A 22,238-nucleotide genomic window follows, 5' to 3' on the forward strand; every position below is an offset into this window, starting at 1 on the left:
GGCGGCACCACCCCCGCGGAGGGCGGGCCCGGCCGGGGGGCGCAGCCCCGGGCTCCTGTTCGGGCCAGCGCAGCCCTGCTCCTCCAGCCTCCCCGCTGCTCGGGGACCGAGGTCAGCGCGGCGCCGCCTGAAGCCCAGGGTTACTCTCCCAACAGCCTCACTACACCATGAACCTGGGTTTCCAGTCGGTTCCCATGCTGCAGCGTCTGTGATGCTGGAGGAAGGTCTGAGCAGGCCACCAACCAACTCCTACAGCTTTCCACATTGCCCCCGCGACCCTGGGCAGCTGCGTGCAAAGCAAGTGGGCTGGGAGATTGCTACACACTGAACGGTGCTACCCAGGGGTGGGAGAGCAGCCTGACATCCCAGCCACGGACCTTCCCTGCGGGAAACTGAGTCACAGCGGCAGGCAGCAAGTGCTGTCTGAGGCTGAAACCCACCATCCCCACGCTGCAACACCGCTTCTTGATCACAGCCGACATGCAACTTGGAATTGCTGTCCCAAGAAAAAGACTCAAGCACACTCTGGGTCTGCCCCTGGGGTGCCCACTGCCGGGTCCAGCCTGTGCCGAAACTCGTTTGGCAACAGCCTCGCCAGGGAGCCCTGTCTAGAGACAGCCACCTGCAGCCACAGCGCAGGAATTACTAGATACACAGGCTATTGGAACATTTGCAGAGTTTTTAAACAGACTTAAAGTCACCGTTACATTTCCCATTCCACATCAGCATCCTGAAGCATCCGCATCAGTTCATCCTGAAGCGTCCGTATTTCTTACCAAGTTTGTTTTCAAAACACTCGTCTGCTGGAACACAATGCAGACAGTCAAACCCTTATCTGTTACTTCAAGTGCAGCAGTTCCCGGGGGGTCAGGCCATTAACCAGTGTGGCTCCAGCGCTCGCCTGCCCGGCCCTTCCTGTTCCTGCTTGCTCTAGGTTTTGTACTATTAAGTAACTCGCCACCAGAACCAGAAGAACTCGACCAAATGAACTCTAGTTTTGATAAACACATCCGTGGCTCTGCCAGAAAGGAAATGTCAGTGACATTCTTAACTGCCTCAGCATCTTAGTGTAACGCTTCCCATTTCAGGGGTACGCCACCAATTATATGCCCACGCCTGCAGGAAGGGCTGGGGTGACTATCTGCCAGGGGAGTAATTCATCCATCAGCAGATGGCTGGAGCACCACACAAACCACCCAGTCCCAGGAGAACTCAGGATTTCAGAACACGGCTCAGCATGTGACACATCATTGGTGCAAACCAGGCTAAGCTTGTCATGGCAGGTACAGAAGATGTTAATAGCCGTCAGGTAAGACACAGCCTAAGCACGGTTTTTTTCTGTTGGAATTCACCACTACTCCCTTAAATTTTCTCAGTGTGCTTCTTTGGAGAGAGGCACTTTGAGGCACTTGCCAGTGGCCTGTATTTCTCACAGAGGCATGAGGTTTGTTTTTCAAACAGTCAATGCTACGTTTTGGATTCCATCGCTGCATGTGGATGTGGGTATGAAAGGTCTGTTATGCTTTTAGCAGCCCACAAAAACCCATAGCTGGAAAATAATGCCTTCTAGCATTGCTACCTGGAAGAGCTACAGGTATTAAATGGCAATTGGTAGCTTTTGCTTGGGCATTTCTCACATTGCATCACACCCATTTTTAAATATTGTGAAGTAGGGGACATCAATACAGAGGTATTTGGACTCTCACTGAAATTAGGGCAGAATTTGAGTGGTGCCCTGTGAGCTACAAGGGGAGGGTGTAAGAACCAGGATTAGTCTTAAACTCACTTGCACGTTGTTTGAAGGCAGCTCTGCACCAGCACCCGATCCTGCCTGCCTTGTGGTATTCAAGCACTTCAGTCATGCAGCTCCTGTCTGGTGGTTCTGCTTCTCCCACGCCAGTGACACCATTAGCACACTGTGCCAACTAGGTTTTTACAACTAGGAAGAACTAAAAATAAAACTTTCCAGGAATTTCAGTTGTCCAACAGCAGCAGCACCATTGCTGTTGCTAAGAGCGAGCACCCACTGCTGTTCCTGGGTAAGAACCAAGAACAAATATCATATCTCTCTCTTTTACCTGTGCATATTAAGGGAATTCAGAAAGGAAGAGCTGTCGGCACAAAAGGCAAACAATTCTTGTGACATAGCAGTGATTGGGTGGATGAACAGAGCTGACCCATGTCAGAGCAGCACTTCATCTGTTTCTATATAAGAAGCCTCAGGAAGATGAATCTAAGACTAAGCAGATGCCAAGGGAAATCCAGAAGCTGTAAAAAACAGAGAGATGCCTATCAAGGTTTTTGTAAACTATCCTTATTCCCTGCTGGTCAAACCCCAGGCAGACCTTGTCCTGACACAGCACACAGCTCTCAGCACTCCCAGATGGATTTATTTCTGAACCCAGCCGGTTATGAGACTCTGACTGCACACGCTCCATTTCCTCAGAGAAGGAAACAACACTTTGGGTCTAGCTTTTAGCAGTTCTCCTCGAAGTACACACAGCTTTTTGGATATTGCTAAAATACTTTGTTTCCACTGAGTCTACAGCTGATGAATTCAGGTACCACGGAAGCTGCTGAGCACACCAGAGCACTGCAAAATCACTCAGCCTCCCTTCTCATCAAAACAAAGCTTATAAGCAACAATATTTGGCCCTCATTACAACCTATACCCAGTGCTGGACCACCATGCTGAAAGAGATGAAATGAAGCTTTAAAAAGAAAGACAAAACCAGAGCTGCCTAGGCAGGACTAGCTTACATGGAAGCGGCTTTCCAGAACATGGGAACACAATAGGTCTCGTTCACACAATGGAAATTAACAGCTAAACTTTAAGCTAAGCCCAATCCTCTTCCCAGTCCTTCCAGGCAGTTTTCAGCAAGTTATGCACAGGGATTCCTGAGTACAGAATTACAGACCCAGGGGAAGGGGAGTCAGTCACACAAACACAAGAACTGGTCTATGTGGGCAAGTTCTGACGTGAAGTGAATAGGCATAAAGACTAAGAAATACGCTCTGAAGTTTTTGGTAAGAACAGTTACTCTGTACTATTTGCAGCCTGAAGAGACTTGCACGCACCACAGCTCTGATCCAATTTGCAGTAGGTTATGAAGAAATTGGCAGGAATATCCTATAGATGGTCCTATAGAGGTCATATTTTTTTGACCTACTTTAGCACTGAAGCGCCTGTTGTTATTTCACATAGGTAAGCTATTGTTGCTTCTTTTGCTTCAACACAAGCTTTAAGACATAAACATCCCATTGACATAAGGGAGAAATCTTTGCCTTCCAAAACATCACCAAACACAATCCTTAGTGCAAGTTTTCCCATAGCATGACCACCCATAACAAACGCTCACCAAACCAATGAACACCTGTTCTGGCACTTGCCCATTATACTGTATTTGATGAGCTCAGTACAGTACTTGATACTGAGGCACATCAGCATCATCCAGCAGGCACAAAAACACTGTGAGCAGCATATGTTGTACACTCCCCCCCCCCCCCCCCCCCCCCTCCCATCTCCAACCAGGCAAAAAGCCCAGGTAAGAAAGCTTTCTGTGAAAAAGCATTTAATCATATATTATTACTGTAACAAGAAAAAGCAATGTGAAAGATTTGTACTGCCTTGCTTGACAAGTTTCATTTCAGATACACATATAGCAAAGTTTCAGTGCAGATAGCTGCAGTATCGTTCATCTCACTTCTGATGTTATCAAATGTCATAAAGAAAGCCTTGGGGGAGTTGCACTCATCCATCTGGCAAAGCACAGCTTGTATAAACAGAGCAGCAGAGACAACAAATGTCAACCTTGTTTTCTTTCCAGACCAGCCTCATGCAGACCTGAAACCACCCGCTCACTTCAAACCAGCTTTTGCTAACATTTTCAAGGGGCTCCCAGCACTTGTAGGAAATATTTGACTTCATTCCTAAACACGTGTCTCATCAGAACCTGATCTTGAAACAGTGCTGGTTGTTACGGTGACGTACAAGTGTGAGGATGGACAGTTAGCAGCCCAACAACAGACAGATGGCAGAAACAATTTTTCCCTGCCGTTTGCCTCCACAATATAGTAAGAAAGTGTACGCTTTTGTTAGCATGCAAGTACAAACGTCACAAAAAGTATCATGACAGAGGTTAATGGCTCATTAACTACTCCCGTAGTTAATGTAGCAATTAACAGATTATTTCCAAAACATCAGTTACTGCACCAACTTGGTATTCAGAGTGAATAGTTTTGCATAATTTGCTCACACACACCCCAAATCCACCCAAGACTCTCAGACTTTGGAGGAACACCATCAAGCACCAATAAACCTTTACATCAACCAGTAAGGCCTTACAGGCATCATTTTTTCCTAGGAATCGTTAGTTTTCCTACATGCATGCTACATCAACTGCTTAGATAGGTACCCACATTTATGCTGGAGCAAGTATCATGTGTCTTTTGAAGATAACACAAATAAACCAAGAGAACTTCATATTATCTATCATTTGGTCAAAAATATATCTCAATTAAAAAGGTAAGGCAATTAAGAGACAGACTTAGATAACCTCAAGTCATAGCAAATACTGCCTCCGCACTTAAGGGCCAATTATACCTTATTGTCAGAGCCAACTGAACATGTTCTCAGGTTTCCAAAACCACTTGTGCTTTAGGCACTGATGTTTTGGTAACAAGGATTCCCCTGCAGACACTAAATCTAGCAGTGGAAATGAATCATGCTCCCTCTGAATAGTGCTGTTTTCAAATGCTTGACCTGATTTAATACTGAACGCACTCAAGTATTTTACTTATCCAAACTTAGCAGGCCACTACGAATTATCATATAGTCTCAGAGGCATGTTTCTGCTAAATGAAGGCTTACAAAGAATTTACTAAATTGCTGCCTATGATTTCTCCAGTGCAAAATGAGCAGTAAAATACTGGCCTTTTCATCAGTTTTTCATTATAACCCCTTTCAGTCAAGTGTTCAACTTAAGTTGAATGAAAAAAAAAAAAGACAGTTTAACTAAGGCTTGCCTTACTTTTCCTTTACTGAGAAGTGACACCTGATTTTACATAGAAACGCCATATTTAAGTGTGCCAGTATACTGGCTACCATGATTTAACCCAGCAGTCTGTCACAGCTTTCAGGTGTTTCTATGTGCAGTGCTCTAGCATGTACTAGTCATGTGCTACATACCAGCTTTGAAAAAAAGGAGCGCACTGTATCACAACTGAAGAAGTTTCAGGTACCTTCAAGACTCTTCTCATGAAGCCTAAGCTTTTGCTGGAGCAAATCTGGTCCAGATACCTTTAAAAATCCCAACTAGTGTGACTGACACATGCCCATGGAGTCTCAGAAGCTGACAGGGCTTCTCAAAAATCTGTTCTTCAAGCCTTCATCTTTCTTGCACCTTAACATTTAAGCAAGAAATTTAATAGCATTCAAAAAATGTAAACTTTCTGTTTGGAAGACTTACATAAACATCCTGAAAGAATTCTTTCCCTGGGGTATTGCCAGAGGCTGAATACAAATTTGATATTCTTGTATTCTTTTAACAAGGCTTAAACTAGGCATAATTTAGAGTTTCTTACACAGCTCTGGGACAACTTCTTTATGTAATGCAATTGTTATTTCACTCCTTCCATTAGCCACACCTAGAGTACAGAGATTCCTGCAAGGAGAAATTTTGGAGTACTTCACTCAAGCATGTGTCCTACAGGGAATATCCAATGTAAAGGCATTAAGTCAGCTATGAACCTAAGCTCTAGGCAGAAGTACACACCAGGCAGTTAGTTCAGTCCCCAAAGCACTCCTAGGGCTATGTCTAAACACAGGAATGAAATAAGATCACACCTTTTGATTCTAGCCTATTTGCTCAAGAGGTTCATAATCGAAACCTTCAAACGAAGTCAACTGTCCAAGAAACATTCTTAACTCAGAACTTGCACAAAACTGAGGTATATAATAAATATTTTAATGTCTTTTGTAATTACAGCACTTTACAAAGTAATTTAAAAATATCCTGATTTTTGAATTCATGATTTTTCTTCATGACAGCTGGTCACTAAGTCCCTGGGATATCTGTAGGCACCTTTAAGAGTTCTTCAACTTCTTCTTGTAAAGCCTCAGCTTTTTCACTCAGCAGCATCTATACAAGGGGGAAAAAAATATCAGAAAACAAACACAAGTATTAGCTATAGCCAGGTTAAAAGACCAGTGTTTCTTTCGAAGTCTGTAAAAAAACCCTCCTGCTGCTGCTCACAGGGCCACACCACCTTTGCCTCACAGGACAAACATTTTCACAAGTACTACAATCAACATTGTTACTGCTTAGTGTACATCCATATGAAAAACACACAAAGATTCATGCAGTACACATGATTTTCTCAGTTCTATCATCACATAACAAACAAAATTTAACAGAACAAACAGTTTTGTCTAGAACTGTTAACAAGAACATTTTTAAACTTAAACATTTATTTTCCATATTGGAATAAGCATTTGTAAGTTGCACTTGCCAAGATGCCGACTTCTTGCTTTATATGAAATTACTACAGCATTTTACATCAGACATATAGGACCTCCTACATTAGCAATTGTTTAATCTACTGCCCTGAACTGTTTGTGGCTGGCATTTGGAGTGTAACAGTCCCCCAGCAACATGTGTAGCATAACACATGCAAGGACTCTTAACTTCCAAGTTAGAAAACTCCATCAGTTTAATATCTGAGCATGAGTAAGGCAGATTGCTGGATTTGGTACTCATGTAGGTAAAGAATCTGCACGTCTCCCTTTCAGCTCACACAGCAGCAAAATAGCAGTAAGGAGCCTACAACAAAAAAGGTCATGGCCATTTAACGTTAATTGCATAAACCCCAAAGGTAGTACTTTTATTCCATGAGAATAAAAAAACCTAAGACTTTGTTACTGACTGTATCATTTTCACACCAACCACTCATTTGTTTATTCTAGGCATTCCCTCACTTTACCAAAAACTTGCTATTTTAGCAGAATCAAACATGAAGCCAATGCCAGCACAACAGCGGATGATTAATGGAGGAGAGAAAGTACTACCACTTGATAAGTGTATTTTTTGTTTAGGCACAATCTAATGTTTGCTACAGATTCTTTCCCTTGGATTATTTACATGTGTCTAAGGCATTAAGTGTGCCTTAGAGACAGATACTAAGTGAAGGCCCTTCTCATAATGCATAATCAAAATGGCAAACAATTAGAGAGCAAATACCAGGGCATGGCAATAGCAACCTAAATAGGTGAGGTTAACCCTACACCTTGTTGGCTTCCATCTGTACAAACCTGAAAATCCTGTTCTTTTATCACAACTACCACTAGCACCTCTGTAAGGTAAATCCTGAGGCAGAATCCAGCATTTTCAGTGATGATGACTCAGCACAGAGACTAAGGTAGTCATTTAATACCTGCATTTCATCAGACAAGCTGTTAAACATTTTTGCCCTTCACTGCCCTTCTGGAAAAGAGCACAACTTTCCACTATCCAATCTATAGGAAACTGTTTCAAGAAAAGTTTAAGTTTGCTTATCATTTAGGAGCAGGAAGATTGTCAGCAATTGCTCAATTCATTACTCTTAACCATCTTTGATAAATTATATTGCCAAGAAAATATTTCAACATATTATTAATGCATTTTAGTATTTGGATCACAAATATCCACTAATGCTTTTACTACTACAGTGCATCCCTTCACTTTCAATGTCATTCAAATGTCCACTTTTGACATATTGAAGTTCTGAAGCAAGTTTTCATAACTTTGTTTCTACTTACCTTTGCAGATGAAACAATTTGTCTGGCTTGACGTCTTGACAAGTGCTCAATCATCCTGACCAGAGTTTCTGGATTTGCGTTAGCCAAGTGTGCTAGAGTTTTGTACCCTGCATTATAAAGCTGTTTTGCCCGTGCCTGCAAGTCCAAAATTGTGTTAAATTATTAGAACAGGCAAGAAGAATTACCATTAAGTGCCAATCACTGCACCAGACTCAATTTTTATCTTTGCATATCAATCCAATTCTCTGATTTATCTTTCTAAGAACAGAAATAATCACTGAAAATCTATGTTCCCAGAAATACAGCTTTAGCGCTAAGATTTACTGGCCCGTACAGTCTTACTTAGCTCTTAGGAACCCATTTGTCATTATCTTCTTTAAGCCTAGGTGATACCAACTCTGACATCCTCATTTCTTACATGTTTTCTGCATTCAGTATCACTGACAGGAATGACTGTCTTGCATTCTTTGGAGGTGTCTAAGCAGAAGGGGTGCTGATTTTATCCATTTTTTTCCCCACAGAATTTTCACAGAACAAAGCTTTAACAAGATTCCAAAAAAGGCTATACTTTCCTGTTTCAAGCTTATAAATGATTTTTCCTTTAATACCACGGTAACTTTCTCTCGTTTTGTGTGAAGTCATGGCTGTGAGCTCACATATACAGGACAGGTATACATCACAGGAGAGATTTTCTGGAATTTGATTATCACCAGTGCAAGGGGTGTGTGCATTACTTGCTTTCTGAGCTTGGTTTGATCCCGTTGCTATGTAAAATAGCCAAGCAGTATTTTCTCAACAGAGGGTCTTGGGGCAAACATTTCCTTTGCAAAACAAATACTGCTAGAGCTTTACAAAATTTAAACTAAAATGCATTTCTACACAGTAGCGGAGTAATTTAGTATACCCAAGGCTTTAGTATCCTGCGTTATGAAATAAAACCTGTTTGATGAATAAGTGTTACACCTCCAAACATCTGATCAATTATCTTTTGGGCTTCCACCCCCCCACACCTCTTAAAAGAGGTGACAAGGAATAGAAAGACATTTGTTTGATGGCATATGTGCGTTTTTTTAGCATCCAACAGGTAACAGCTTACAATATATTATCTTCCTCCATGGTAACAGAGGATTACACATGTTCATTGATGTGAACTAGGTGTCATTAGTTTCACCAAAAATAACCACTAACTGTGGTTATTTTTATCCAACAAAGATTTTCTGTGCTCTATTTGGCTGTTAATTGCACAGTATGACCAGTGACACAGATCCTTCCTCCAATAATGATCGAAGTCTCATGAAAAGGTTTTAAACTGCTCTTTGAAAACTGTACAAGTAAATGTGCAAGAAATAATTTTCTCTTTCACTACAATAACCTAAAGATTGATGTTACTTCATCCACACAAATATAAGCAAATCATGTCTGTTCAAGATCAAATTCTACTTGCTACAAGTGTCAGCTGTTGGTATAGTTTTAACTCCAGTGCAAAAGTACCCTGGTTATAGCAACAATTTTGAAGAGTCACCTTTAAAACGCAACTTCAGCAGATTCATGCTGTCCAGGCTGGTTTTGTCCTTACACAGAAACACTCCCATACAGAGTAAGCCATGGGAAAAAAAGACTACTTAGCTTTTGCATCCAATTCAGAAAATCTGATTAGGCTTTAAGTCTTCATCATTGTTCGGCTTCTAAGAATAAAACCGTACCGCCACTAAAAATACAGTGGTTTGCTGACAAACCGATTCTAACAACAGGGTGGACAGGCAAGTTAGGTAATTTGCCAAGAGGTCCAGTGATTACTTATAACCTTGCACCGAAGCCCTAAAAGATTTTCTGCTTTAATAAGAGTCCTCAGTTCAGAGACTGGTTAAGTTTCTTATTTTAAATACAGGCAGCACTGCAAGTGATTGTAAAAGCTTAAGTTCCCAATAGGACTTCACATACTTCTGTGAGGATCTTCTAACTTAAAATATTTAAATCCTTATTCCTCTTTACTACCATGAACTGAAGGATCCTTACCACAAAAGAAACCCGGGCTCTGTTTTCCCACTGAGTATATAGCTAACTTATTGTCCAAATACAGCATTTTCACTGTTGCTGTGGTGGGAGTCAGAAGAGAAACACTATTGGCTCTGGCTCACAACTCCTCAACATACTACTTTTTTCCCTACTCTGCAGGACTCTTTTCAAGAAAATTTGCACTACACCAAATTCTCAATAAAAGACTAGCTTGGTCTTCCAGATATACTTGAAAGCAGTAACATTTAGCATTAAAGTTTACATTAAAATATCTCACAAAGCCAGGTTTACTAACCTCTAGAACCCCTGCTACCTCCATCAAAGGGATCAGTTCCGTCTTAACACAGTATGTCAGCTGCTTGGTAAGTTCTGTCAGCAAGGCTTTATAAACCCAGAATTCTTCCAATTCCTGCAGAGACAAAGATGACTAGAATCAGATCCTACGCTCTGTATTTGAAGGGTATGGCTGATAAGAGTTCTGCTATGGCAACAAGCATATATTTGTCTTTTAGACAGGGGAAGCACTATTGTTTCTAGTTATCCTTTCAGCTGGTTGCAGAGTTGTATTCAGCACTCTTCAGCTGAACATCCCAAAGGTGGGGCAGTTCTAAGGATAAGCAATGCATTATTTCAATACAGAAAAAAAAACCCCAAACCCAAGCCAAGTCAGCTCTTTTCCCAAGATGACACTGCACAACCAGATAGCCTGATTTCCAACAGAAAGGTAAAATTGGCAATTATTTCACCAGTCGCACTGACACTGATTAAATGCTCTGTATTTGTATATTTTCACGGTCTCACAGCATACAGGTTACTTTAGCTATAGCGAGTATCACTGTACAAGTATGCTTTTCTGAACAGGAAAAATAATTTTGAAAGGTGAAAAAGAAGTATTTCACCTTTTCTATGCAAAACACCACCTGTGTTTTGTTATAATCAAAGCAAAAAAACGTCCAGATTTTGCAAAACCAATCCCAATGATTTTACTGGAATTCATTTAACACACTACCTCACAGAAGTGTAGAACACAGGAGGCGAATGAGGCAGCAGAATTAAGGAGATTTTGCACGTATCCTCGGGACATATTAAATTTCTCTGAAACACTCCATATATTTGTCTCTTTCAGTAGGGTATAAAGGACAAATGACAGATAAAGCCTGTTTGCCACAGTACTGTCTACATTCTAGGAATAAAGCAAATTAAAATTCAAAGTCAATATCACATTCAAGATACTGCTAGCACTACAGTCCTTCAGATCTCTAAAACATGTCTATTATACCTAAAGACATTAAACAACATTAAAGAAAACCAATCAATGAGGTTAAAAGAACTTTAGTAAGTAGAACAGTAATAATCTCGAATTTGTAAATAATCAATTGAAATGACTGAACTGTCATCTTAGGTATGAGAAATCTCCAGCCTACCTTTTTGACGGCTTGACCAGAAGCCTTTTTTGTAATAAAACTTTCAGGTACTCCCAAAATATCTGCTACTTTTTGCTCTGCTGCACTGAGCTGGCTGAACTAAAGTAAAAATTTATAAAGAACTTTCAGATATTTATTTTAATATTATAGAAAACACAAATCTGTTACTCAAAATGAAACAGTGTTTTTCAATATCTCTATGCAGTACTTTGTCACTAGGCTAGTTACTAGACAGTCAGATCTGCAGCTTCTCTGCCTACTTGTTTATCTGTAACTGTCCATCTCCGAATGCCACATTTTAAGAAAATATAGATTTTAGCACTACCTGTACTTTACAACACTTCATAGAAAAGAGTAGTTGCACAGAGCATGGACTGTGCTGCTAAGTCTGACAAAAGCATAGTAATCTGTAGGAAGGTATTGGTCACAGTGTAATAGTTGCAGTCATGGCTGGTGTTAATCATTAGATATAAAACACATTAAGACTTAATATCCTCTAGTGGATTTTGCTTCCTAAACTACAGATTAAATCAGCAAGCATCCGAAGCTAAATATGTCTATTGATTAATTTAACAGTGGCTTTCTTGCAAGACTATGTGGTTACATATAACTAGTTTATAGGAAAGTCTTGTCTGAGATTAACCAGACTCTGATGACAGCAACACTAGCACCAAGGTTAGAGTCAGGATTTGGAGTGCTGGCAACTCAAGAGAAGTGTTTCACATCACTGTTTCCCCCAAACAGGGTCAAACACTATAAATGCGAAAGAGAACTCTAGATTTTTATGCAGTTCAGGAAAACACTTCTGCCCTGGTACTAAAATAAAGTAGCATATCTTAACTTTCATCAAGCTGTTACCTACTGTCTAAACTTCCTATGTGTACAAACTTACTTAAAATCTAATAAGCAGAATTACTACATGCCCCAATGCATGTTTGCTAGTAAATTCTCACCTGTCTCAAATATATCATCCAGTCCGGGTTACAGCTAAAAGTCAGATCATATGGAGTTGTCAGATACAGAAGATGAAGACTGCTCTCAAGAACCAGCCCTTCCAAACCTTTCTTCAATTCTCTATAAAGAAGATTGCAGTATGCCAAGTCTATAGATCCTATAATAAGCACACAACGTATTGCAATTTTAAACAGGCATACAGAGTTAAGTGCAACAGACTTTAACATAGAATCAATATTTCCTTTATCTTCCATCAAAGCTAGTTATACTGTATGAACTGAAGAAAAATAAATGTAACTTGAATAATTACTCTAACACGAGCAGTTAAACGGAGCTGAGGAAAGGCAGTCTGTTCTGTGTGTGGTTTTGTAATGTTTGTGAATTGCCTTGGCTTTAATGAAATCCTGGAACAATCTCGTAGACTGAAGGAATCTTTCAGAGATTCATCCTATTCCAACTGCATCCCACACCCCTTATCTTTTTGCGTATATCAGAACTTTCTGATATACTCCCTATTGCAATTGGTCTACATGTCATATACTTCCTTCTCTCAAGCTTCCCTCTAGGTCAAGAAATCCCCAACACAAATCTTTCCATCTTTTAGGGGTACAGTTCTGGTTTTACTTCCATTGCGACCACTGTTATGACACTTCATTCCTATCATGTTCAGTCGTGCACTACTTGTGCTAGACCGAAAATGGGGATGAACGTAATTTAGTAAATCAAAACTGTCTCTCTACAACTTATTTTTCATTGTAGTTTCAGACAAGATGGGAAAGCATATCAAATTGAGATAAGGCTGAGATGAAAGGTTTTGTTGAAATAGATTATAACAAGAATAAAAAAAAAGAAGTCTTACCTTTATATGTAGCTCTACCCAACGGTGTGATTGTTAACGTATATTTGGAATTGCGGTTCTTCCCAGACATTCTTCCTTCCAGGAGTCCTTTTTCTATTAGGTGTTCTAGTCCATCTTTAATTACCTCTGAGAGGCTCTTCTCTTTAGATAGCAGATGCTGCTGAACACCCAGCAAGGTACTGCACATAAAAGTGTTGACTTCCTCACGGGTAACTGCTATCTGCATCAGTTTTGTAAGCAATTAGCATCTTTAAAGTGGTCATTTCACATATTTCATAAGCTATATGAAAAAATTTACAGAATGGAGCAGCAGTTTGATATCCTGTTCATGTGTTTCTACAGAAATAGATGACAACAGAACAATAGACAGTCTATGATGGATCTAATGAGACTGGTCTCCATCTATTCCACTATTCTAGCTACTGCGTGTTAATTTGTTTCCACTGTTTCTGTTGGTATTTTGAATCTAGTATCAGAAATGGAAACATTATTAGTACTGTAATGAACCATAAGGTAGATATAATTTTGGCTTTTACACATAAGGAAATCGTCATGTTACATGATTACTTGGTAACGGAGTTAAATTAAAAGACTAATCAAATCCTTGTCCTTATTTGATCAGAAGCTGTTCTGAACTTGTAAGGCCATCTGTTTTAGAAGTCTGGGTTTTTTTCTATAGAATCAATAGAGAAGCTTTTCCTTCCATTCCCAAGCACTTAAGTTACTCACAGAGAAGAGTCAACCAATACCTTCAGTCCAACCAAAGACAACAACAGGCTGTGCATTCCCTTGGTCAACTCCAGCAGAAGATTGCTGTAACAGTTCTCCAAAGGACTGTTAACTAAACGCTGAGCCTATAAAGAGCAAGAAACATACTAGTTCAGGGAAAATACTTATTCATTAGTTTTAAAAAAAATATTTTTAAGATAGTGATATGCATGGCTCAGCTTTATAAAGGAAGTAAGCGCAGACATCTGAAGTTCACAGTTCACATATGAAAAAACCCACATAAATGTAGTTTATAGGTATTACTATATAAGTCAAATATTTGCAATGTTAAGTGAACAAAAATTAAGACAGGCAGCTCTTCCCGTTTGTACCAGTAGATTAATCCAACAATTTAAATTACCAACAGCTTTGTAAAAATTACCAAGTGTTTGTCTTTTTCTTGCACTATGAGAATACTTTCTCCAGCACTGTCAATACCAGCTCGACCAGCTCTGCCAATCATTTGTTTATATTGGTTCTTCTTCAGGAAGTCATTAGCAACATAAGGAGCTCTGAGAATAACCCTGTAAAGAAATCTTCAGTAACTTATGCTGCACATTAGAATTATTAAAGTAGCAATAAAATTTTACAAATGCATTCTTTATATATGCTCCTTGCTCAGCAACTAATAAAAATCAAATGCACCTGTTTGAACAGCTGTGTAAATCAACACAATTTACAATTTAAGGCTTATTGAATGATAAGCCATGTTTATTATGTTTAGCAGAACCTTTGGAACTCGTCTTTAGATCTATTCAAAGGCTTGAGTTTAAGAGAGAAAATTACTGAGATATAAACTCTACTAAGCAACACTGACCATATATCAGCTATATGCTAGAAAGACAACACTTGTCTGTATGAATTTTTTTCTCCCCTCAGACACATTATTCCAACATACACGCACACAAAACTGGATTCTTGGCAAACAGTTGTTGGCCATACACAGTACAGAAGCCATGTATCATCAGCACTTGTATAAGAAAAGATAACACATTTTTGCGTTAAAACACATTCAAAATCATTTCCTTAGAAACGATTTATTTTACAATTTAAACATTGTTCTTAGGACCACATGTAAAGAAACCACCATGAATTCCTTGTTTTTCTAGATAACATTACTAAAATACTGAAGCGTTTCCTTAATCCATTTAAGTAAGTATTCTTCAGTTATGCATTCTAAGGGACTTGCTACAGATTGATATTTCCTATGTAACAATGTTGCACTCTTGTCCCGAGTTGAACACAAAACCCCTTACACTTCCAATTTGCTAGTAAAAGCAGAAACATACTTTAAACAGCACCGACGTTTCCAAGTTGTCAAAGCAATTTTTTTCACAAAGCAAACATCAATGTAACAATGAAATATGTTCCAGTTACTAACCTTCTAGCTGGCAGGTTGACTCCAGCAGCTAAAGTAGCTGTGCAAGCAAGTAGACACAGGACACCCGCAGAATATGCTTCCTCTACACTTTTCCTTTCATCATTTGTCAGGCCGCTATGGTGATAGGCAATGCCGTAAGGGATCGTTTGCTTCAGAACAGAACAGATACTTCCATTTCCAATGTTCTTGAGGTGTTTGATGAGATCTTGTTTCTCTTTCTCCCTGTGAGCTCTAAATTCTCTAGGAGGAAAAGTGTTTCTTCAGACTTTGATCAATCATTAATTATTTTAAAAAAATATCAAGACATGCTTACTGTCTATTTCTGTTCATTATCCATTCCTCTAATGTAGGTTAGAGAAACAGTTATTTCTAGTAACTTTAAAACAGCAATACACAGGAGACTGATTAAGTTGCAACAGAACTCTTCTTGTTTGTAAGCGCAGGTACAGAAAGGACCAAATACTGACTGGGTGTGGGTATTGAGCACACTGAAGAACAGAAATAGGGACAGTATCAGCTTATAGTGAAGATTATAGATACATCAAAAATGGTTTCAATTTTGATAGCAAGGGAGGAGTTTTGTTTAATTTCTTCCTACACAAAATGTAACTTGCTAGACCATTATGAGTTGATCAAACCACATTTAAATGAAACCAAACTTAAGTCTTACTTCCTTTAATTAACAAAGCCTGGTTTACATTGTAAAACTTACATTCACAAAGTAGGTATGGAACAGAGATAATCAACTAGTAACACATGATCAAATACCAGGCTATAGAGAAGAATGTTTGTCTCCTAAGCTTGCAGAGACCAGTGCCAAAGGGACACAAGGTTAGCTTAATTTAGTAAGCTTTTCCTTTTTTCTTCATTATTAGTCCTCAAATAACCATTTTTTTCAAATAGTTTGTTTAAAAAAAATATTTTTTTTTCTAAAACATTTGTTTAATGAGCCTTGAGCAGTTTGCCATCCTTTATGCAGTCAGGAACTCCACATGATCCCATATTAAAAGTACTTACATCTGATAACCAAGGAAAATCACTTGTAAACTAGTGAAGACAATTCCTAACTTCTGACCAATTATTCCATATACAACTAAAAAGTCACGACACACTTACTTCTTGAGGTACTTGCACACCATTGAAGCCACATTCTCACAGTTCTTTTTAGTGGGACAAAAGATCAGGCAGGAATATTTAGGAATAACTTCAGTAACCAGTGCAACGATGTGATCAGGATCTGCTTTCTGCAGATTACTAGAATACTATCACAGATTGACAAACATTTAAACACAGAAATTAATTCAGAAACCAAGTATTCAATACCTGTTCTCAACCTTCACTAGAACACTCCCACTTGCTTTAATGTGACAATTGTAAGAAGTTGTAGAAGAAGTTTTTCTCCTAATCCTCACTTGAAAGTTTAAGACATCTTTAACTGAGGGATAAACGGATGCAAGAATTGAATGCTTTGCTTCTTCCTCTTAATACTACAATTTCTTTACAGCAACACCATAGTGATGTTACTTGTGCTACTGCCAGCCTACCATAACACACACTGTTATTTTTAAAGGTTGAAATGAATCCTTACAAGGCAGTAATAAACTGACAAAAATCAAAAAGAGATGTCGTCTTTTGGTATCATCTAAGAGTGATCAACTATTGAGGAAATTTATCCCAAACCATAAAGCATTGTTTATCTGGAACACTCAAACTCATTGCTCTTCACATGTCAAAATACTGAAGAAATCTTTTAATGAGCTGTAAAGTAGTGAAAAATAAAGTTGAGTGCTCATTATTTTAACAGCCTTTTCCCTCCCCAAAGCCTACTATTTTCTGTCTCGTAAGTATTACAAATGAATGACCATGTTTAAGTAATTTCTTCAGTAAAAGTTCTGTAAACAAATCAGTGTAAAAAATAATACATTTCATAGTTTCTTTGAATTAGTTATAAGCACTTCAGTCTTACCTTGAAATTAAGGAAACGCGAAAAAGTAAAGCCACTTTCTGTTTTGCTGTCAGTTGCATAAACTGTGCCTCCTATCTTTACATATTCCTTTAATTCTACCTAGGAAGACATAAGCCATAAACAAAAACTTTAGTTGAATTACCAAACCTTCTCTAAAGATTAAGCTATTACTGATGTACAGCTCATGTTTTTTTTTAAGCATCGCATTTCATATACATACTTCCATGTAGACAAGCACAGACTCTACTCCAGTAAGATTTTTTTTTTTTAAGTGAATTTGTTTTAATTATCTGACTTGAGAAAATGTCTAATTTTAACAAAGAATGACAAATATTATATCCCATGGACTATCCATAAACCATTGTCATGACATCATTCAAGTACCAGTAGTACAGATTCTAGTTATATCAAATGAACTGCAATGATTTATCACAGTAGCTGTAATTTAGAAATTGATTTAGATAAAATGACACAAATGGCTTAACACAACAATATAAAGGTACCTGCATTTGTGCATAGTGTTATTTATTGTACTGGTACAATTGCCAACAGTAGCAGGCATCATATTACACTACAGCATGAAATTAAACACAAAAGCTGCAATACAATCCTGAACAGATTTGCTATAGTTTTAAAGCCAAATATCTTCTTTACTAATTGATGGTATTTTTGCATACAGACCGGTCTAAAATTATTAGTATAGTACTCCGCTTGCAGGAACTTCTGCAGGTCTCCAACATTATTTAAAGTTGCACTCATGCCAATGATCTGCGTGTTTTCTGTAAAACAGAAACTGACATGAATTTATTGCCATGTTCACAATTTTTAACACTTCTGCTCAGTATCTAATTTATAAGCCTCCATCATTAATCTTTTTAAATACCAAAGTACCAGGTTTGAAGGGGGATATAGCTAAGAAATATTACCCGAGATGTAAACATAAAAAAAGGAATCCTCCTCTATGGAAGCATTTAATTGGAGAAGTAGTATCAAAAAAGCTTCAAAAGCATCCAGCCCATCATTACAGGGTCAACTGATTAAGACTTAAACAAGTAAACACTGTTACTGCATGGAGTCATACCATGCTTTTCAAAAGCAGCCAGAACACCACAAATCCAGAAAGCTAAAGTAGGGCTTCTCCCTAGAGATGCTGTCACAAAAATATTTTAATAACATTAAGTGTAGCCATGACTTACTACTACTGTAAAGAATTTTTGCAAGAGTAATTTCCAGCATTGCTCCACGGCTTCCCTCACCCAGCATATGCAACTGTGCAAAGAAAGGAAAAAGAAAATGCAAGAATATTACTAAGTTTAGAATACTTCTACAAAACAAATCAAATTATGTAGTCCTAAACAAATATTACAGGAATGTGGTTTTTGAGCTTCTTCATGACACCCCTCTGGTAAATTTTGACTGCTAAGCTCTTCCAGAGGTACAGCCTCACTGAAATAACACTTGAGAGCCACAGAAAAACAGACCCAAAAGCAAACATAGATAACAAGATCTACCTTCCATTTAACTAGACCATAACTGATATAAACAGTTAACTCCTGACAGTAAACAGTGCGGAGATCTTTGTAGCAACCAGTATAAAGTGATTTTGATTGTAAACAGTGTTAAGCAACACTTACAGGGCAAGTTAACATCAAAAATTTTGTAGCAGCCAGCTACTTTCAGAAAAAATAGAAGTTAGCTCTTAAGCTGCCTTGTGTTTAGAAGCTATTAGGCTAAAGTAAGGCCAGTCAGCCTGAATCATTCCATAAATTAAACATTTCTGTTAGATGTAACACATTGTGATTCAACCCCACAAACAACCCTTAGAAGCACAACTCAGCCACACTACTAAAAAGGAGACTAAAGGGCAATTGTCACAGTTAAATGTAACTTGGTTTTGGTTTGGTTTTTTTTTGATGTTCCATTTAGTGATTATTAACACCAGAGGCAAAGTATTAAGGCTTCACATTTAGGAGTTCAGTTCTGGGATTCATAAATACATTCAGTATGATTAAAATTAATTCTTTTTTTTTCTAATCCATTAAAGATGTCTAATTGACAAGCAGTTACTAAGTAATGCAACACCAACCACTAACACAGTAGATCTCTCAAAATAGAATCTATTGTCCTGATATAGCAGCAAATGCTTCAGTTAAAGAAAAATGATTTAAGTATTACGAAATTATGTATCAATACAGAAAAAACTTTAGTAATAATTTGATAAGTACACAAAACCCCCAAGTAATCAAAAAACTGCTCTTTGCTAATAACTGCATATTGTAAATATAAAAAAATTGCATATTATAAATATGAATAAATCTTGTAGCATACCTCATCTACTACAACCAGACCAAGGTCATCAATTCTCTCTGTTTCAATTAAAGAATTCACTAGACCATGTCCTTTTTCTATAGTAGCAATATAAAGAGACCTTTTTATTCTCCTCTTGATGGGTGGAAATCTTCCTTTACTTCCTGCATATTCTTCAACCAGGAAACCCAATTCTATCCCAAAACTTGATAACCCCCTAACCTGTAAAAACCCAAAGATCAATTAGAGAACAAACTCACACTCCTTTCAGATTTCAGACCTGCCTCAAGAACTCAACCAACACAAATCACAATGAACTGGCTGAAATCCTGAAAACACACGAGCTACGATTACCTTTTCCAATTGTAAAGCTGAAGTGCTTACAAAAATTATCAAGCTTGGGTTATATCTGTTCTCTAAAATTAACTTTTCCTTTATATCAAAAAAATTGTTAAGTTTTTATTTCAAGACCATTTCTTTAGCAAGTTGGGGAGTACAGCTCTAAGACTGCAGAACTATATGTAACATTGCAAAAAGCTATTACTTCAAAAATCCAACACACTTTATAATGCAGCATCTTCACCTCAATTTAAGTCTTTTATTGCAATATTACTGACCCTCAGAGCAGCATCTAGGAGAAGTCACTCACCACCATCTATCTATGAAAATCATTGAGTTTGCAAGAATTAGTATTATAACCAGACAAATAACAAGGTATATCACAAAAGATAAGCAGTATCAGAAACACTGTATCCAGACCTTTTCTTGGACAATGGCAACATATGGCAGGATCATGAGAACATCTTTCCGCCTGCAGAGTAATTCTTGTAGAATTATTATTTCTGCTACAAGTGTTTTTCCACCACTGGTTGGTAATGAGTATATTAGATTCTTTCTTTGCTGCAGAGATTCTAACATTAAGCAATCATGCTGCCATTCTGCAAAATTAAAAAAGAATTATTAGCAGCCTCCAGGGCCATGTTAACCAGTATCAAAATATTTGTGTTTGATATAGAATACTTTAAGACTAGCGTCTATTTTTCTTCAATAAACTGCTAAAAGCTTTTGGTGATTGAGCCTTACAAAGTACTCTTTAAGCCATATCAACCTTTCCCATCCACCTAAAAACCAAGAATAACCACTTAATAAAACAACTTTCTTAACATGTTTACAATAAATATTACCTTAAGTATTTTTACAGTGTAATAGGTAAAATAGGCAATAATTCACTAGCAATTTTTTTCCAACAAAACATTAGTTACATTACCATAAAGTGTTTCAATCCCTCGAAACTGTCTGAATAGATCTTTAACTTTGCTAGGTAATCCATAAAAAGGGCCTATATCAACAGAAGATGATTCAATAGTTTTCCTAGCAACACAAATCTCTTCAGATAAAACAGCTTCTTTAAGCTGCTTGGTCTTAGAGACCTGCAGAGTCTGAGCTTTGGCATTTCCAGTCATAGCACTTTTCAGATTATCTTTGAGACTGTCAGTTTTAAATAAAGCACAGTTAGAGTGTGAGGACAAGTCAGTAGGTCTGTTCCTGTGTTCATCATCAGGATAAAAAGACAACGGACTCCTGATTTTGTCTGAAGACTTCTTACATTTACGCTTTCTCTCTGAGAGTGGAGATGTTCTAGAACCAGAAGAAAGTTCATTCAGTTTTGCAAAATACAAAAGTTGTGATGATGGCAAGTCATCCGAAATAGATTCAGTTGGTTCTTGATTGCTGTCTAACAGGTCGTTTCTGTTCATTTCAAAAGCATCCTCTTTGTCAGCTTTAAGGATAACCATATTTTCTGAAGTAGAAAAATTGTCCTTTTCCTGGTAAATTCCTGACTGAAGATTGCCAAGTATGAGTTCTCCGTCTGCTTTAATATCCTTATTTTTATCTTGTAGGTGTTCGTGCTCTGTATCATCAATTTGAGCTAGCAAAGAATCATTTCCATAAAAGCTGTCATAGTCGCCAAACATGTCTTCTTCACTATCATTACTACACTGCAAAAAAACACAAGTATTAATACCCCAAAGTAACACCAAAGAGGGCAAGCATAACTTGTACACCACACACATCAGATGCAATTTAACTCTTCTCCAACTTAACAAGACAGTTAAGTGTTTTTCTGACACTGCTTGTGAGGAAAATGCAGCTTAACTCTAAAGCAATGCATACTTTAATTCAACGGAACAGCAATCTACAAGCAGACATGATGCCTGCATACCTACTCAGTAGTGATGTATTTTAGTGAAGGCCAAAACGCATCCCCTCTCACACAAAGCAAGGCCCTCCCCGGTCAGTGTCCCACAGGCTCGGCCTGGGCTCAGCCACCCCGCCACAGCGCCTAGCGTCAGAATGCCCGTACCCTGCCATCCCCGTACCGTGGCCTCTGCCGCGGGCCCCTCACCACCGGAGCTCAGCTTCTTGCAAGCCACCGGCGAGCAGACAGTACTACACGGCACCAGGGCCTGGCGCCGCTTGCGCACAGAGCCGGGGCAGCTCTTCCTCCGTACTGCGGGACCGGGCTCGGCCATCACCACCGCCTCGTGCCACTGCAGGGCTATCAGCCTCCACCCCGAGGCTGGGGCTGCGCGTAAGCGGCGCAGAGACGGTCACAGTCGCGGCAGGGCACGGCGAGCGCCAGCCGAGCCCCCAGGGGAAGGCAGGGCCGCCATGAGGAGAGCGGACACCCCGCACCGCCGCGCTCCCCGCAGCCAGTCGCCGCAGCATCGCTTCCGGCCGCGCGCTACCCCGGTAGAGCGGCAGGT

The 22,238-nt window shown here is 38.9% G+C and overlaps 1 protein-coding gene across 8 annotated transcripts; it reads right to left on the reverse strand.

Annotated features, from left to right (window-relative positions):
* Positions 1 to 5,926: 5,926 nt before the first annotated feature.
* HELQ (helicase, POLQ like) lies at positions 5,927 to 22,214 on the reverse strand. Of its 8 annotated transcripts, none has more exons than XM_037396071.1 (18): positions 21,852 to 22,214; positions 20,738 to 21,470; positions 20,230 to 20,408; positions 19,492 to 19,692; positions 18,360 to 18,432; positions 17,845 to 17,942; positions 17,164 to 17,262; positions 16,314 to 16,459; positions 15,198 to 15,437; positions 14,199 to 14,340; positions 13,798 to 13,902; positions 13,049 to 13,268; positions 12,189 to 12,346; positions 11,236 to 11,334; positions 10,821 to 10,994; positions 10,107 to 10,220; positions 7,796 to 7,930; positions 5,929 to 6,140 (listed from the first exon to the last, which is right to left on the reverse strand). In XM_037396071.1, exons 1-18 carry the CDS (start codon positions 22,002 to 22,004, stop codon positions 6,057 to 6,059), a joined length of 3,153 nt encoding a protein of 1,050 aa, XP_037251968.1. In that variant the 5' UTR covers positions 22,005 to 22,214; the 3' UTR covers positions 5,929 to 6,056. The 8 variants fall into 8 exon arrangements, with proteins under 8 accessions (XP_037251986.1, XP_037252011.1, XP_037251977.1 ...); XM_037396105.1 differs by having other exon boundaries at positions 5,930 to 6,140; positions 21,836 to 21,968; XM_037396097.1 differs by having other exon boundaries at positions 5,930 to 6,140; positions 20,738 to 21,465; positions 21,852 to 21,967.
* Positions 22,215 to 22,238: the final 24 nt, after the last annotated feature.

The sequence above is a fragment of the Falco rusticolus genome, chromosome 1, assembly GCF_015220075.1.
Source record: "Falco rusticolus isolate bFalRus1 chromosome 1, bFalRus1.pri, whole genome shotgun sequence".
In the NCBI taxonomy this organism is placed as follows: Eukaryota; Metazoa; Chordata; class Aves; order Falconiformes; family Falconidae; genus Falco; species Falco rusticolus.

Coding starts and splice junctions, on each gene's coding strand:
- HELQ (XM_037396071.1), bottom strand. CDS start 22,004: ATGGCCGAGCCCGGTCCCGCAGTACGGAGGAAGAGCTGCCCCGGCTCT. Junction 18,433..19,491: donor GTCTGGTTGTAGTAGATGAG/GTATGCTACAAG, acceptor TTCTTTGCACAG/TTGCATATGCTGGGTGAGGG. Junction 13,269..13,797: donor TGTCTTTGGTTGGACTGAAG/GTATTGGTTGAC, acceptor AAACTGATGCAG/ATAGCAGTTACCCGTGAGGA.